The sequence below is a fragment of the Podarcis muralis genome, chromosome 9 (genome assembly GCF_964188315.1).
Source record: "Podarcis muralis chromosome 9, rPodMur119.hap1.1, whole genome shotgun sequence".
In the NCBI taxonomy this organism is placed as follows: Eukaryota; Metazoa; Chordata; class Lepidosauria; order Squamata; family Lacertidae; genus Podarcis; species Podarcis muralis.
Window position 1 is genome coordinate 11,100,722 of NC_135663.1, and position 18,310 is coordinate 11,119,031.

The 18,310-nt window shown below is 42.7% G+C and overlaps 1 protein-coding gene across 2 annotated transcripts; it reads left to right on the plus strand.

Moving 5' to 3' along the window:
* Window positions 1–7,216: 7,216 nt before the first annotated feature.
* On the plus strand, window positions 7,217–17,352 carry CCNG2 (cyclin G2). Of its 2 annotated transcripts, none has more exons than XM_028743978.2 (8): window positions 7,217–7,564; window positions 10,632–10,760; window positions 11,712–11,849; window positions 12,418–12,668; window positions 13,039–13,117; window positions 13,566–13,664; window positions 14,413–14,618; window positions 15,853–17,352. In XM_028743978.2, exons 2-8 carry the CDS (start codon window positions 10,632–10,634, stop codon window positions 15,980–15,982), a joined length of 1,032 nt encoding a protein of 343 aa, XP_028599811.1. In that variant the 5' UTR covers window positions 7,217–7,564; the 3' UTR covers window positions 15,983–17,352. The 2 variants fall into 2 exon arrangements, with proteins under 2 accessions (XP_028599811.1, XP_077789891.1); XM_077933765.1 differs by lacking the exon at window positions 7,217–7,564 and adding an exon at window positions 9,744–9,763.
* Window positions 17,353–18,310: the final 958 nt, after the last annotated feature.

Consider the following 18,310-nt stretch of genomic DNA (forward strand, 5'->3'; position numbering starts at 1 on the left):
TAGCCAGGCAGATCCAGCAGTTAGCGACACGAAGCCTTAGAAATGGATTGCCACATTCTAGGCTTGTGCACACTGTTCTTTATCAGCAGAAAACACAGCCAGAAAGCTTGCACCGCAGAAGAGCATAATTTTACAGACTTTATTTAGCGTTGAACAGAACAAAGGAAAAACATGACCGTTCTGTGTCAGTGCCTCTGACCGACTGAAATCGAAAGGAAACAGCAAACATAAACATCCTGTAACAGGAAATACGCAGACTCTGTGACTCACAAGCCTGCTCTCTCTTAAGGTGGAACGGAAATATCCTAACATATACATCGTCTTCTGAACATGTACACAGAGAGGTCTCTCGGAGGCAGAGGGACAATGCATAAAGTAGGCCTGAAGGCCATGTCAGTGTTACATAGAAAATACTTTTATGTAGGAAAAAGCATGTAACCCATGTATAAATAATTGCATGTGAGAATTGCACATGAGAATTACATGTACACCAAGATGCAACAACACTGTGTGGCCACAGAATACATGTACAACATGGTCACATATGACAATCCACATGAGGGCTGCCTGTTTTTTACTCCACAGCTGTGCCTTCTGCTCAAGAAGAATTAAAGCTATCTTAACTCGGCCAATTATAAGAGTCCTTCACATGGTTTTTAGATCCGTCCTTGTTTTTTTAGCAAAATGGTTAATTCCCCAAATGAGTTGTAATTATTCCTTTTGTTTTCAGTTAATGGGTATTTTATCATCTTGAATTATCCCACTCTGAGTCATGCCCCTGGGTAATTTGCCCGCTTGTTAACGCATATTTGGAAACCAGACTGTTCAATCAGAATGACTACTTTGTGATCGTAAGTAACCCTTACCATAATTTATTTATTTTTCGAATGCTTGGATTATTCCGAAGACAATTGTGGCATAACTACCGTAGCACTTCTGCCATTTATGGGCATGCCTTTTATGCAGAAAAAATGGTTTGGCTTCCCATGAAATTTTTGCTAATTTCCTTTTCCTTGGTGGCCTGCGACTCTCTTATTGTACACAGAATCACACTGATGAAACCAAATCCTTTTCCTTGTAAGAACAGGCATGGTTTCCTTCTGAATCATCCCACACTAATTTTAAAAATATGCTGGGAGGGTAAACCCACACAGGTCATATCACAGCTTAAATCTTAAATCTAATTAAATATCATGTGTAGAGCTGGCATTGTTCCAAGTGAGACTAACATTATTTCTGCCACCTCCCTAAACATACCTGTCTTTCCTTACAGCAAGTCTTTGGGTTGCTCAGTCAAGTTTCTCTGACTTGAGGGAGAGTTTAATATGAATCCATTTATTTTGCTCACTGGAGGAGTGTCTTCACTTATGTTATTATACTCAGTGATATATCAAAGGTGATAATCTTCCTATGTTGTGCTGGGTGAAGTCATAACACAAGTTCATTTTGAAGCACAGACATGGCCTGTTAGACTTTACTAGTGTGAAGCGCAGTCAATGACCAATGAACCCAGTTCCCACTAATGGTAATTATGTTTTTTTCAAATACAGCAGTTGCAATGCTGGAGCCATTATCTGAATCATGGAGATAATGTGTGATAGCCAAGGTAAGTCATACTCAGAGTAGACCCACTGGAATGTAAAGTATCTTGCATTTCAGTGAGTCTATTCTGACTTAGTCGGCTCTCACCTTACGTGTTCAATAAAATGGCGACATATCTGACAGCTGTCCTAAGCCTACTTACCTGTGAGTAAGACCCATTGAATTAAATGGGACTGACTTCTGAGAAGAAATGGCAAGGACTATGCTGTTAGTGTTGCTTTCATTCCAACCAGTCTCTCTTATCTCACTGCAAGGAGAGCTCCCTTGCACACAAAATGGGATGGAGGCTTTGCACTGCAATTGCAATAAGAGTCATAACTAAATGTTCAATACACACCATTAGCTAAAAATGTATATTGACGGATAACCCAGGGTAGCATTTGCCATTGGTAAGGAAAACACATCACATTTGGTTTCCTTACTGTTTTGTATTTTAATATTGCATTTCAATCTTCTATTTATGCGAATTGCCCACATTTCATATGCTATTGGATGTCCTACAGGAATATATTAAATACAGTGGTACCTCGGGTTAAGTACTTAATTTGTTCCGGAGGTCCGTACTTAACCTGAAACGGTTCTTAACCTGAAGCACCACTTTAGCTAATGGGGCCTCCTGCTGCTGCCGTGCCGCTGGAGCACGATTTCTGTTCTCATCCTGAAGCAAAGTTCTTAACCTGAAGCACTCACATAGTAAGTAGCTCCTTTTGGCTCTCACACATGATAATGAATTTGGAGTTACAGGAGTTTCCACTATAGCCGGTAGTGCTATAACATTAGGCACTTGATTGGGCAAAGCAGTGATTGGCAACTTTGTTCGTTGGACAGCCGCCATCTCGCCAGCCAAGCAGCTTAGGAGTTGCAAGACTCCTCCAGTTATGACATTATCACCTAACTCTGGTAACCTGAAGGTTGGTGCTTGTTTTAAAAAGATGGTTGTTCACTTGAGTGCTGGCTGGTTCCCATTGGGACTAGTAGGGCGGAAGGCAGGAAGCCCAACAGTGCAGAGCCAAAGCCAATAACAGGCAGAGCCAACTAATTATAGTTTTCTCACCAGCCTCCTCTCTGCTGAGTTGCACAAGGGACTAAGGAGGAGGAAGGTAACAGGTAGTAGCACCCCCACAATGGGTCAGTGCATCTGGCTGTTAACCAGAAGGTTAGTGGTTTGCGCAAACCCAGGGACGGCTGTGGGAAGGATTGCAGGGGGTTGGATTAGTTGACCTTTGGGATCTCTTCCCACTCTATGATTCTAGGACTTGAAGGAAGTAAGAAGGCAGGCTGAGGTTGCTGGGGCAGTGTCCTATTCGCCCTAATCGACCGGCCTCCACTGGTACTCTTGAAATTTCCTTTTTCCCCAAAAAAAATTTTTAATCATTTTATTACACAAATAAAAAACACAGACAGAAAAGACAAATAATACAAACAAATTCTTGTCATATCCTTATTTTTCTAAACATTGTTAAGTTGGCTTCCCCAAGTCCCACCTATCTGATTTTTATTTTATTTCATCTTTAGCAGTTTACATATATCATAATTTCTAACCATCTTTTTTTAATCATACCTAAAATAACTTCACATTTTATCACTTACAAATAATATTTTAAAATACCCTGTCTTCTACTTCTAACCCTACAGCCTATATCCACTTCCAAAGCTATTCTAAGGTTTAAATATTAACATATTTTTTCAAATATTCCTTAAACTTCTTCCAGTCTTCTTCCACCTTCTCTTATCTCTGGTCTCGGAGTCTCCTGGTCAGTTCGGCAAGTTCCATATAGTCCATCATCTTCATCAGAGTGGCTGGGCAAGCCCAGCCAGATGGCCGGGGTATAAATAAATTATTTTTATGATTATGATGATGATGATTATCTGCCATTCTTCGATAGTTGGTAAATTTTGTTTCTTCCAATTCTTCGCTAACAATGTTCTTGCAGCTGTTGTGGCACTCTTGAAATTTCTACTGCCTTTTATTTGTCTTATGTGTTTTTAATGTTTCAAAATTTATATATACTCCATATTCAACACAGAGATACTTACGTTGAGATGGGGGGCAAAGATTAACAAACACAATTAAAAGCAGGGATTTTTTCCAGGGGGAACTTCCAGGAACTCAGTTCCAGCACCTCTCAAGTGGGCGCCATTGCCATTCTAAGAGAACGAGGGAGGTGTTCATGGTGAGTTCCGGCATCTCTTTTTCCAGAAGAACAGCACTGACTAAAAGAAAGAAATGAGAAAAAGTATCATGCGTCTTGGTTGTTGATTACTGTGGGTTGTATTCAGCCGATGAGCCCCTTGCTAGTGGAAACCCACACAATAACTTCTGCTACAGCAGCAGGGCTTTCCCCCCGGTGACCCCCACCTATTGGCTAGAGGTTAAAAAACAAAAAAGGTAAAGGACCCCTGGACAGTTGAGTCCAGTCAAAGGCGACTATGGGGTTGCAGCGTTCATCTTGCTTCAGGACGAGGGAGCCGGCGTTTGTCCACAGACAGCTTTCCGGGTCAAGTGGCCAGCAGGACTAAACCACTTCTGGTGCAACGGCACACCGTGATGGAAACCAGAGCACATGGAAACGCCATTTACCTCTCCGCCGCAGCGGTACCTATTTATCTACTTGTACTGGCGTGCTTTCGAACTGCTAGGTTGGCAGAAGCTGGGAAAGAACAACAAGAGCGCACCCTGTTGCGCGGATTCGAACCGCTATCCTTCTGATCGGCAAGCCAAAGAGGCTCAGTGCTTTAGACCACAACGCCATGGAGGAAGAGAGGGGAGATTGCCCCATCAGGCCAGGATCTCCGTATCACTGCATCAAAGTCTTCCCTTATATGAGTGTTTACTCTCTGCAGTATCTGTCTAGAAAAAAAGTGGGCTAGAAATTAGTTTTACGTAACTAAATAATTGTCCATTAAAGAATCCCCACCCAGACCCTAGATTTAAGGGCCTTCAAGGCCATTTCCCAACAGGAGAGGTATCTGCACAAAGAGTGAGAAGCAATGCCTCTCATCATCCTGGTTTGCAGCAGCTGTTTCCACTCTTCTTGGCTCAACCCTGCACTCATGAAAAGGACACGTAGCTCCATTGCAAGATATCCCTCTAAATGAGGTTGCTTGGCCATCCCTGGTACCAATGTATTCCTCTGCTCTGTTCCATATTTCCATTGCTGGTACACATCAGCACCTTTGAGCTATTATTTCCATAGCTTAATATGGCTTTGATGTTTCAACTTCCAAATGCCCCCAGCAAAAAAAGGTCTTGCACCCCCAAATTATGTTAGGCTGACTTAATTAATTAGCTGAAATTATGTTAGGCTGACTTGATTAAGTGCCCCAACACCCCTGAACTGGGATTGTGTCATTGCAATCATGTTTTACAACTATTGCTGCTTTCGGTATTATGCAAAAAAACCAGCTTGGTGACCATCGGGAACATGATACTCCTGTGGTTTCTTTTAAAATAATCCACGTAACACCAGCCTGCAATTTAGCAGCTAAACAACAACAGAGGGATTAGAGCCACCCAAAATATTCTATGTAAATACTGCGTTGCTTTGTAAAAATAACATTGTTTATCCCTAAAACACACCATAGCCCTGAAAAACCTGTAGAAGCTCAGTTTGCTAAATAGTTTCCATGAATGGTTTCCAAAACATTTACCTTTAGAACTAAAAATGTCCAGCCTTGATGGCATTTGTTTAAAAACCATGAAGTTGCACTAGAAAGTTCCATCTTCCAACTGTCCTGTGACCAAAACCTATTGTTTGTCCTTATTAAAACTGATGTTCTGTTGTAGTTTTTGACTTTGTGTGTGTTTTAAATTATGGCTGTAAAGGCTGGGCTGGATGAATCCCAAGCCAGAATTAAAGATTGCCGGAAGAAATATCAACAACCTTAGATATGCAGATGAAACAACCTTGATGGTAGAAAGTGAGGAGGAATTAAAGAACCATTTAATGAGGGTGAAAGAGGAGAGAGCAAAATATGGTCTGAAGCTCAACATCAAAAAAATGAAGATCATGGCCACTGGTCTCATCACCTCCTGGCAAATAGAAGGGGGGGAAATGGAGGCAGTGAGAGATTTTACTTTCTTGGGCTCCATGATCACTGCAGATGGTGACAGCAGCCACGAAATTAAAAGACGCCTGCTCCTTGGGAGAAAAGCAATGACAAACCTAGACAGCATCTTAAAAAGCAGAGACATCACCTTGCCAACAAAGGTCCATATAGTTAAAGCTATGGTTTTCCCAGTAGTGATGTATGGAAGTGAGAGCTGGACCATAAAGAAGGCTGATCGAAGGATGAATTGATGCTTTTGAATTATGGTGCTGGAGGAGACTCTTGAGAGTCCCATGGACTGCAAGAAGATCAAACGCATCCATTCTTAAGGAAATCAGCCCTGAGTGCTCACTGGAAGGACAGATCGTGAAGCTGAGGCTCCAGTACTTTGGCCACCTCATGAGAAGAGAAGACTCCCTGGAGAAGACCCTGATGCTGGGAAAGATGGAGGGCACAAGGAGAAGGGGATGACAGAGGATGAGATGGTTGGACAGTGTTCTCGAAGCGACAAACATGAGTCTGACCAAACTGCGGGAGGCAGTGGAAGACAGGAGTGCCTGGTGTGCTCTAGTCCATGGGGTCACGAAGAGTCGGACACGACTAAATGACTAAACAACAAGCAAAAATTAGCAATAATTTCATCGTTTTTTCTTTCTTTGTAAACCACTGAGGTTCTCCCCACACACACTATTTTTACAAAAACAAATAAATATAAATGGAATTGGGAGTTCACCTCTGGAGACCTTGGTACAATTTCAACAAACAATGTTGGGGGTTGAGGAATGCCCTCTGGGGACCTTGACACTGAAAAGGCTGCAGCTGAGCAAGGGGTGAAGCTGCGCCCCTCCATTTTCTTCTGCCCAGCCCCCACCCCAAGCAAATGACAGTTGGGAAATGGCAGTTGGGCGCTTCTCTCCCCTCCCCCACGTCATCCCCGCCTCGCCGCAGAATCAGCTGGAGGAGGAAAACAAAAAAGAGCCCCGAGGGAGGGAGAGGCCAAAGGTCTCTCTCCTCATTGGCTGATCTTGACAGCGAATTGCCGTCACCTCCCACCAGTCAGCGCCAACTCCTCCGAACCACAAAACATTCGGATGGCCGGCGCAGAAACAACAAAAAAAGAGGCCCGCCCCCCGCGTCCAATCACCGCTCTCCAGCCGCCGACCAATCAGCAAGCAGCCTTTTGGGCGGACTTTTCAAAACTCAGGTTTTCCTCCCGCCCCCACCTTTGTCCCTTTAAAAGGAGCGATGCGTCCCGAGGCATGGAGTGTCCTTCCGCCTCTCGGTTAAAAGCAAAAGGCAATCATTTGCGCGGTTGATGGGAGGAAGCATTCCCGCCGTTCCCCAAATCGCCACTGGCGTTCGATGAGGTATATTCCATTCGTGGGGGACGGAAAGTGAAAAAAACGAGAGGGTATATTTTTTTACGTCATTCCCTCCTGCCACAGGGCCGCATCGCCGCCGCGGCTGCGAATCCTTCCGCCCAAAGCAACTCAAGGGAAACAAAACAAGGAGGAGAGAAGGGGCGGTCGGTCACGTGAGGGAAAGAGGGGCGGGGCCCGGGGCTCTTCGGCTCTCTTCCGAGCGGACTCCATTTTGATGTGGGTCTGAGGCGCCTCCGGCTCGGCTGCCCCGCGGAGGTCTCCGGGGCTTGGGGAGCGGGAGGCGATGGTGCCGCTGCTGCTTTCGCGCTGACGCCGGGCCGGGAAGGACGGGGGAAGGTCGGGGCTTGGAGTGGGCGGAGGGCGGCTGGATGGGTCGGTGAGGACGGGGCGCCTCGGCCGTTCGCTGTTGTCGCCGCCGCCGCCACTGAGGGGACAACCGCCCGCCGCCTCCCTTCGCTCCAGCCCCCGGCCTCCCTCCTCCGTCCCTTCCGGGGTCCCGAGAAGACGAGAAGCGGCGCCCCTGAGGAGAGGTATGTCCAGCTGAGAGATGGAAAATTGGGGGGGGGGGGTAAGGCTTTTGTAGCGTCGCTTTCTTCCTTCAAAAACGTCCCCTGTCAACTGCTTCCTATTCCGAAAATCAGCTGAGCAAGGAGTGCTCCCCGAAACCCACGAAATATATATCATTAGAACAAATCTGGCCTATTTATCAAAAAGAAACCCGCCCCAAACGTTTAAAAGCTGCTGTGTCCTGCCTATTTTGATAGTACTTATTGTATTGTATTGATAGTACTCGATTGTATTTATTTTAGGGTGTGTGTTTTTTAAGTACATGAAAAAGACTTAGCAGGCTATGTCTGGCGATAGTTTCAGATTCCATAGCATGCATGAATGAGAGATTCATATGAACTGTCTATGTATATATCTCCCCCCCCCCCCAAAAAAAAGGAAGAAAAAGACAGGGCCATGAAAACAATTGTAAAAGCAGGTACTGGAATAAAACGTCAGAAAGCCAGGAAGAGGAAATAATTGGCCGAAGGCCTCTTTGTTTTTGTGCACCCTTGTCCTCGCCAGTTTCTTAAAACAGTACTATTGAGGGGGGGGGGTGGAGGACGCAGCTTGTTTGGAGATACATTTTTATTTAATGTGTCCTTCTGTGTTTGGGGGAGGGGTGATTTGTGTGTTTACGGTTTGCTTTCTTTGTTGCGATGTGAACCACTCTCAGATTTACAAAGTTAAATCTGTGCTGGGAGGGGGAAGGGTGAGATTGAAGGAGCGTTGTGGGTGTCCTGTGAAGAACGGATTTTAAGAGAGCTGAACCGATTGATTGTTTACTTATTACAATTATTTGTACCCCTTTCGGATCCAAATCTTTTCGAGGCAGCTTGCAAGTAACATGAAGATAAATGAGTAAAATTGCACATGACAATCCACCAGTATTAAAATATTACACTAAAACAATGTACCAAGGTGATACTGCATACTCAGTGGCTGCAAGGATATTTTCATTTTCCAAGTGCCTTTCAATCACTCTAGTAAGCCTCGGTGCAAAATAAGGCAAACCAGTAATATCCATATGAAGGGGAGGAGCTGACAGGGAGTGGAGCGCAGTGATTTTTTGGGGGGGGGAGGAGGCAAGGCTCATGAGGGGCGAGCCCCATTGAAAGCTTTTGTCTGCCACAGATCCCAGGAGAGCTTTAATGGGAGACAAGTTTTAGAAAGGGTTGAGGGAGGCTGACAGGGGTGTAGCTTTGCTTAAAAGGGTGGGCTGAAAGGATTTTTTGGTGATGGAAAGCAATCTGTAATTGGGAGGGCAGAGCCCCCCTGGACCTTAGGTAGGACTGCTGGCTTGGAGAGACTCTTGATGGTATGGGTTGCAAGGGAATTGAGCTAAACCCTATTGCTGTGTTAGTTCCAGGTAGGTAGCCATGTTGGTCTGCTGTAGTCAAAACAAAATAAAAAAATTCCTTCCAGTAGCACCTTGGAGACCAACTAAGTTTGTTTCTGGTATGAGCTTTCAACGAAGGCTCATACCTATTGCTGTGTGTTTGGGAAGAGTTTGCTTGAACTCTTCACTAGGGCTAGTTGGAGGTGAACAGAGGACACCAGAAAGTATTTTGCAATAACTGTCCAGGCTTTGATAGCTGGGAGGAGGCACGTAGAGCTGGACAAGTGCGTCATGGGTTGGGGGAAGGCCCCATGTAAGTTCCCCAGAAAGGAGGAAATGGTTGCATGTGGGATAAGCAGGAGGAGGTTGGGGTGTGTATTTGAGGGGAATGTCTGTGGCAGTGATATAGGTGGGGCTTTCAAGAAAAATATCAGCGGAATAGAAATAGAGAAGTAGGGCAAAAAATGAGATTTTGGCTGGTTTCACATCCAGCAAAGAGGATTAAAAGGGATCTCTTGTGTTTCGAGGTGCTCTTGTGCTAGGTGCAGATTGTGCAGAGCAATCCTTTTCAGCTTCTGTTTAAAGGGCATTTTCTTAACCAAACCCCAAGCTGTTGGTTGAGAGTGAAACCCTTTATGTGTTTTACAGGTTTTGTGTGCGAGGGCTTGGCTGAGGATGGCAACAGATGATCTAGGCCTTGGGACAAATGTTTTTATAGTTCGTCTGTCCGTCCCTCCCTGCCACCACCCACCCATCTCTGCTCCCCAGATTTTTGTTGTTGTTTCGAAGTTGAACATAGATTATCCCTTTGCTTAGGGTGGAATTGAAAACAGGCTGACTCAAAGTGAGTGATTGGGTGTGTGTGTCTGACAGATTACCTATAAGGAATTTAAATTGTTATTTTTTCTTTTGTAACGGTCTAAGGGGCAGAAACAAACAAATTAATTTGAAACCTAATAAGGAAAGAGCAAGATACTGCAAAGCTCCCACTGTATTGGGATCACAGGAAAGCCAGATGGGTAAAAGCCAAAATTTAGCAGGTAGAATTGCAGAGTTATATGCTTAAGGGGTCAGGGGAGTTTATTAGAATGCCTTATCATTTGGGCAGCCTTATATCTTTATGCCAGGTTACTCAACAGTAAGCTGGCTTTATTATGGCATGTCTGCTTCCCAGGGAAATATTCAGAGTGTTGTAGCCTGATGATGTTTCTTACTGGTGAGTCGGTATGTCTGTTCTGCTGCTGCCCCCTTCAGTCATTCGGAAGCTGCTTCCACTGTGTGTACGTGACAGCATTCAGCTATGCTCCACCCCCCCTCACCCCCCCCAACTCCCTATGCACTGGCCTCTTAGTCAAGCACTGGGTGAAAGGCCCAGGTTTTCAGCTGGAGAGAGAGGAGTGTTTTTCCTCTCCCATTGCATGGTTTTAGTATGATACACTGTAAACAGTTTAGATAGATGAGCATGTGGGCAGTTGAGAGAAATGTGTCATCTGAAATTGTCAAAGGATACTATGCTCTTTAATTGTAAGGCTTGTTATCTCCCTGGTCTCAACACAAGTTGGGTGAATTGGAAATACAGCATTAATTATTTGCTTCTGAGTGGTGATTATGTTGCTGTTGTAACACACATTTAACCTCTGAAATGGATGTGATTTTTCGCTCCTGAGAATGTTCAAATTGTCTTTCCTTCCTCCCCTCCCCTACTTTCTAAGATGAAGGACATTGGAGTTGAAGAACAGATGAGCAGTTGGCTCTTCAGGCAGCTGAAAATCCATTTGGAGCAAGAATGGAAATACCAGCCTCGGGAAAAGGGGCTTAGCTTGATTGAGTGTACTGTTGAGGTGAGGAAAAGCTTTTCTCTGGGTCTGGGAATTAAGGATTCACATGATTGAACTTTGGTTGCATGTGAGAGATTTGATAGGGAAATGGCCAAAATCATAGATTTCTCTTCATGTAGCTTATTAAATATATATTCAACCTTCTCTCAAAGGAACTCAAGGTGGACTATTGATTCTCTTCCTTCCCCTTTTATCCTTACAACAACCCTCTGAGGTAATTAGCTCTAGGTCACGGAGTGAGCTTTATGGCCGAGTGGGGATTTGGAACTTCCAGGTCTTAGTCCAGCACTCGAACCCCACTGGCTAGCTTGTAGAACTGGTATTAAAAGTGCTATAGGGTGTTCAGATCACATTACATACAGTTGGCTTGATCAGATGTAGCACTCACAATGTAGAATGATCACTGTGCACTCATTCCTTTCCTTGTACACTTGCTTTGCTGAATTTATCATGCTTTGTTCCAATGACATTATACCCAAACTGCAAAGTATATATTCATTTTGTGGCTTGTAGTGCAAGATTAAACCAGGACTTCTTCTGAACTGCATTTCATTTCCTCCCAAAGGTTCCTGTTCAAACTTAGGTTCAGAAGAAAAGAAATCGGCACATACTTCATTCTATTTATTGTGTTATTTTGTAAAGAGATTTTGGGTTGTATCCAGTTAAGTTGTCCTTTTGGTGCAAAGACTTCCAGTGGTGCAACGGAACTCCCCACCCCCGCAAAAAAAATCTGTTATTGACAAGCTGTTTGGCGAATCAGTGACATGTTGAGGGGAAGGGCCTTCTGGCTTCTGGACATCTTAACTATGGAGTATTTGCCTGCACTCTTCATCCCCACTCCAAATCGCCATGAGGTTGGCTGTCACACCACATCAGAATATATAGATCAGCTTCTAAGACATTTCTTTGCAGGGTTTGTACGTATAACACAAAGCTATTTCTCTTGCTACACAGAATGAAAACGCCTTATGTCCAAGACTGAGGAATGCAAAAGTTGAAGATCTCTGGAGTCTTACCAACTTCTTCGGGTTTGCCACAGAAACATTTGTCTTGGCGGTCAACATCCTAGACAGATTTTTGGCACTCATGAAGGTACGTCTAGAAGGAGCAGCTGTATGCATTTTTGCACATATTCAATAACAATATGTTTCTATTGTCTTTGGCATTTGTTTTTGACTTTAAGGCAATACGGTAATCTAAGATAATTGCCCTATTATAGGTGTGTGACAGAAACAGAAAACAGCATTCCCACGTTTTCCTTGTCTTCCTCAGTTCCCTGTCTTTGTCTCTCACTTTTTTTTGCTCCAAAGCCAAATTGCAATCATATTACACTTCTTAGTGAGGTTATCTGAATCTATGGCACCATTCCAGATGACACCTAGTGAATAATATTGCTGAATTTGTAGTAAATGCCCACTACCAGCAGGAGTACTGTTACAGGCTGAACTTACTAAACCTTGTCCTAGTATTGCATAGTACGAGCCAGCTTTCTACTATAAGGGTCTTATTGTTCTAGGCAATAAGGGTATGCAGCAGAACCCAAATAATTATGAATGGATTTTCAGTACCTTTTTTCATTATTTGCCCATTACACATTGCTGCTAGGTAGCTTACCATCCATGCTACTAGCTGTTCCCAACGTTCTTTTCCTTCTCCCTAGGTGAAACCTAAGCACTTGTCCTGCATTGGGGTCTGTTGCTTCCAGCTGGCTGCTCGAGTGGTTGAAGAGGAATGCAACATCCCCTCCCTCCATGATGTCATCCGGATTAGCCAATGCAAATGCACTGTGTCCGACCTGAAGCGGATGGAGAAAATAATCTCAGAAAAGCTGCACTTTGACTTCAAAGCTACTACTGCCTTAACCTTTTTGCACTTGTACCATACTATTGTACTCTGCCATACCTCAGAAAGGTAAGTGTGGGATCAGCCTTATTCCCTGTTGTTCAGTGGGTAGTTTGAAGCCCTCTTTCTGACTGTTAGCCTTCTGGATCGTCCCTCTCCCATTGCTGCCTGTACTTTCCTGCTTGCTGTGGCTGCAGATGCTCCAGTTATTGTTTCCCAATAATATGTGCTCATGCACAGTGAGATAAGGAAATGCAGCCAAGATTGGAGAGCCCATAGTCTCTACAAGATGAATGGGAGCGGTCAGGTGCATTGAGGAATAGGATCAGTGCACCCGCCTTACATTTTGAGTAACGCTGCAGGCATCTTAGCTGAGTTGAACTCTGCCACACTGCTAGATAACCCAGGTTTACATTTTCCCATCTTGTCCCTTGAATAGGAAAGAATTGTTGAATCTTGACAAACTGGAAGCACAACTTAAAGCTTGCAACTGCCGACTAGTCTTTTCAAAAGCAAAAGTAAGTAAATAACAGCAAAGCATAGGAGGAGTATGGGCAATATAATGAATGGCACAGTTATATTTGGCCATTAAATTGGAGATGCTAGCAAACATACAAAAGTGATAACAGCATGAAGAATATTAAGTTGGCTTTATAATCTCAGTAGTTTGTCTTCTTGTAGTGGGTATAGTGTAGTGTAGTCTTAATTTGCCATTGCCACCTCTTTCTCATGGTACACTCTGGAATGATCCCCAGGGGAAAAAAGGAAATATTACTATATCATTAATGTGAAATATAAAACAGTCATCTACTTGTCTCTGTACTATGGCTTTTATGTGTTGGTGGTGGTGGTAGGAGTAATTTATTTATAAGTTAAAGCAAAAGTAAACCTGAAATGCGTAGTTGACAAGCAAAAGATGGAATCCAGTAGTGTTACTGAACTAGATATGTGTGTTTTTACTTTCAGCCATCCATCTTGGCCTTGTGCCTTCTGTCCCTGGAAGTGCAGGCTCTGAAATCCATTGAATTGTTTGAGATGGTTCTGTATGTTCAGAAGCACTCAAAGGTAAGAGATTCAACCATTTTTGTTTTATCTCACTTAGACCCAGCAATCCTAATACAGTGTGCTCCTCTGAATATGGGAATTAGTTTCCAAACGCATGATGTAGGGAGATTGGGGAGGTCACATGGCTGAAAAGCTTTGAAATAGCTTTGCAGAGGCAAGTATCAGAAGTAAAAGTGTAATAAGAACCCAAAAATGAAAGACATTCCCATTTTACCCATCTTGCATCATATGATTCTATACAGGAGACATTTGTTGCAGTATGAAATTTCACATACTTCATCTGCAACCACAAGCATTCTGTAAACTGTCATTAACTTCAGTACCTCATCAGCTCACACAGTGCCAGTGCTGGGATTTCAGTTAAATATGTAAAGTCTTTGCAGATGTGGTGTGTGGCTGAATCTGCAATTGAGACTAAGTGAGGGTCTTTTAAATTACTGTTCTTTTGTAGAATCTTAGCACAGTATGTTAGGGGAACTGTATGAGAACTAGGCCAGAAGCGAAAGTTGAGCTCAGCTGACACACAGAAAGTGTTTCAGAATGCAAACACTGCAGTGTGTTTAGGCATCCAGTTCTACTGGTGATGAGCTTTTCAGCACATCCCTCAGTCTGCGATTCCAGTTGGTCTTTTTTTGAACACAAGCTCCACACTCGGGTTATTGTGCATGAGATTACAGGCATAGTGGATTAGTAGTAGAGGTCTCTTGAATGAATACAAATAAATATGAGTGTCTTCTCTTGTTTTTAGATAAGTGACAGCGATTTGCTCTATTGGAGAGAGCTGGTTTCAAAATGCTTAGCGGATTACTCGTCTCCTGCCTGTTGCAAGCCAGACCATAAAAAACTAGTTTGGATTGTTTCAAGGCGTACTGCTCAGAATCTTCAAAACAGCTACTACAGTGTTCCTGAGTTGCCCACTATCCCAGAGGCTGGATGTATTGATGAGAGTGAGAGGTAGGTATATCCCATGGGGCTTTCTCTACTTACCTGCTCATCTTTCAAGTAATGGCATCTCAATAAATTTAATGGTAACTTTCTTTTGTGGCATGTGTGTAATTTAAGATTAGATAACCAAGTAGTATTGGTTTGTTAGCATTTCAAATATTAGAGCAACATTTACTATCTTGGTGGATTCCAGATCCCATAAAACCAAACAGCTTTTATTGCATCCGTTGTGAGGGTGTTTACATACATTAGTGGGAAGGAATCATACCTCAGAGCACACTTCCTTTTACATGTGGAAGGGCTATTGATTCTGTAAGCAAGTGGAAATCACTACTGCAATAGCAGTAGTACAATCTTAATTCTTGAACTTAACAAGTGACAAAAACATAGGTAAATGTTAATAACTTACTGCGGATTCTTTGGAGTACAGTGGTACCTCGGGTTACATACGCTTCAGGTTACAGACTCTGCTAACCCAGAAATATTACCTCGGGTTAAGAACTTTGCTTCAGGATGAGAACAGAAATTGTGCAGCAGTGGCAGCAGCGGGAGGCCCCATTAGCTAAAGTGGTGCTTCAGGTTAAGAACAGTTTCAGGTTAAGAACGGACCTCCAGAACGAATTAAGTTCTTAACTCAAGGTACCACTGTACTATAATGTGGGTCTCTCTGACAGTAAATATTTTGAGGAGACTACAAGCACTCGGTGCTGTTTAAATTGGTTTAAAGCAATTTTGAATTGGCCAGTTAAGCTTTGAGGCTCCAGGAGTTGGATGCTCAGTAATGAAATACGAGACCAATATGCAGTAAGACAGTTAGCAGCTGTGCAGACCTTGATTGACCTTATCTAAAGTGAAAGAACTTATTTGAATTCTAGCAGCTGACACTGCTTAGTTTAAAATTGTAGACAGCGATGAACATTGTAATCACTTGAGAAACTGATAATCAGAGTCAAGTTCTTGTTGATTTTGCGCTGGAAATTCTGTGCATAATGTCATTAACAGAACGCTCACACCATGAAAGCAGAATCTATTCTTAATGCAGTTGGGTGCAGTGCAGACTGCTAGGGAATTTAAAATAAATAAATAAGCACTCATGCTAAGAAATGTGATGCAAATAATGCAACCCAAAAGTAGAAAAAGACCCTCATAAACAGTGTCTGGAGTGGGTTTTTAAAATACTTTTTTTAAAAATCATTTTTCACTTATGTGAGCTGTATATAACTCTTCATATTTTACCCCCTAGTGAGGACTCCTGTGAAGATATGAGCTGTGGAGAAGAAAGTCTTAGCAGTTCTCCACCAAGTGACCTGGAAAGCACCTTCTTCTTTGACCTCAAGCCAAAATCAACTCCGTGTGCTAGGCTGAGCTATTAATGCATTAAAGCACTATAGGCAACAAGTATCTAAGCACCCTCTGTACCTTGACGCAAGGTCTCATGCAGTACCCAAAACATACACGCCACTTACTGTGGCAAAAGTCAAATGTAGCAGGGTTGATCCAGCCAACCATTTAGGTCTTTATCCAGTGAGGAGCATGAACAAGTGCACACTGTTTGTTAGTAGGCTATAAGAGAGCTGTAAAGCTTAATATGTGCTTGAACGGCTTGCTGAAATTAGAGTTTGAATATGGGGAACTATTTTTGGGATAGACTGAGTTGCAAAGAAGTGTATGCTTGTTTCTGTCTGGACTGAAGTACTTTTAACCAAAACTTTAGTTGTGCATTCTTTTTTAAGAAAGGAGTTTCTCTCTCCTTTTTTTAAAGCTTTGTTGAATTTCAGGAAGTGTATTAAATAAGGAATATGCTTGTGTTATTTAGGGATGAATAATGTCCCCTTTTAAAGTGAAAACCAGAGGGTAATCTGGTTCAATGTGCCAGGTATATTTTAGTGTTAAAACTTCTCAAGGGTCGGCTTTCCTATCCATTTTAGGAACTGAAGTGTATTCAGAAAACCTTAGTGTTAATGTGAAAAAGCAAACTATTAAATTAGAAATTTTGACATTCAATGTAAAGTCTACTTTCCCTTTTACCACTACTAACTCCTGTAGCTTTTTCCCAGTATTTTACATTGTCATAAATAATTTCTTAATCATAACACGTTTGCATGCTTAAGTGAAAGCTGTTAGCGGAAAGGCTATTTGATTATGCAGAAGTGTTGGTAAATGTGAAGTTGATGAAAGTGGTTGTAATGACACTTAATTGCTTGCTATTTTCTTTTCTCTTAAAGCACAGACTTTTATGGTTGCTTTACTTATTTTTTTTCAAATATATGCAAAGTGAGCAAAAGAAGAAATTTACTCCGTAGTATAATAATGTAAAAGCAATGTCATGGTAGAAATGAAGGGGCTGCGTAAGTTAGGATTTTGTAGCATTGTGTGGCCAACATGTCTAGGCTGAAGTGCAGATGTGAATGGTGATGTATGGTGTGCTCTGATTTTTATAAAGGAAAAAAAAAGTTTACAAAAATTGTGTAAAAATGTAAATTAAAATCTGTATAAAAACTTTAAAAAACAAAATAAGCTGAAAAATATTGTATTTTTACAGTGTGTATGTAACTTTCATGTATGTTGCATGTAGATATTAATTTATTGTATTCTGTATATGATATAAATACTGTACATTGAAGATTTGCCTTTTTGGTACTGCAAGCCAGAGTCTCAAAAGATGTTTTCTGAAAGCTATTTTCTCTCAAAGATAACTCAGATCTCTTTGCTTCAGTTCAATAAAACCAAATGCTTTTCCTAACTAAGTCTCAGCTGTGATTTTGGCAACCAGCATGGAAATATGGCTGGGAATAAGTCAGAAATACCAGGATGCCCTTTCTGGAATATGATAGCTTTTTATCAATTAGAATGTAAGTAAGGGACGCGGGTGGCGCTGTGGGTAAAACCTCAGTGCCTAGGACTTGCCGATCGCATGGTCGGCGGTTCGAATCCCCGCGGCGGGGTGCACTCCCATCGCTCAGTCCCAGCGCCTGCCAACCTAGCAGTTCGAAAGCACCCTCAGGTGCAAGTAGATAAATAGCGGGAAGGTAAATGGCGTTCCATGTGCTGCGCTGGCTCGCCAGATGCAGCTTGTCACGCTGGCCACGTGACCCGGAAGTGTCTGCAGACAGCGCTGGCCCCGGCCTATAGAGTGAGATGAGCGCACAACCCTAGAGTCTGGCAAGACTGGCCCATACGGGCAGGGGTACCTTTACCTTTTTAATGGAAACAAAAGCTTTCTTAATGGGGAAATGCCCTTCCCAGAATTTGGAGGCAAACTACTAGACCCATGGAACAGATTGGCTCCCAGGACTTGGCAAAAAAATGTGCAGGAACCGTACTAGGATTTCAGGGTTAGAAAGATTTAACTATTCTATATAGACTAAATGGAGGGTATTTGGGTTGCCCCATGATCCAAGCCATATGATCTTATTGCTTTCAGATACTTGGGAAAAAATGATTATTTACTTAACACAATGTATTATCCTAACGAATCATGGCATTTTATGTAAAGATGACTACCTTTATTATATTCTATTTAATTTTATATATATATATATTTAATGGTCATGCTCAATTGTCTCCTATCTTGCTCACATAGCGGTTTCTAATTAACTACCACTACAACAGAAGCAACAGTTTCAATCTATAAGTTAAGTAACTGGTCAAAACATTTCAGTACAGTCAAAGACAGCCCTGTTACCACCCAGACTACCTAA

Excerpts from the sequence above, each read along its gene's own strand:
- CCNG2 (XM_028743978.2), top strand. The coding sequence starts at position 10,632 with ATGAAGGACATTGGAGTTGAAGAACAGATGAGCAGTTGGCTCTTCAGG. Across the intron at positions 10,761-11,711 it reads TGATTGAGTGTACTGTTGAG|AATGAAAACGCCTTATGTCC; the intron begins GTGAGGAAAAGC and ends CTTGCTACACAG. Across the intron at positions 12,669-13,038 it reads CTCTGCCATACCTCAGAAAG|GAAAGAATTGTTGAATCTTG; the intron begins GTAAGTGTGGGA and ends TCCCTTGAATAG.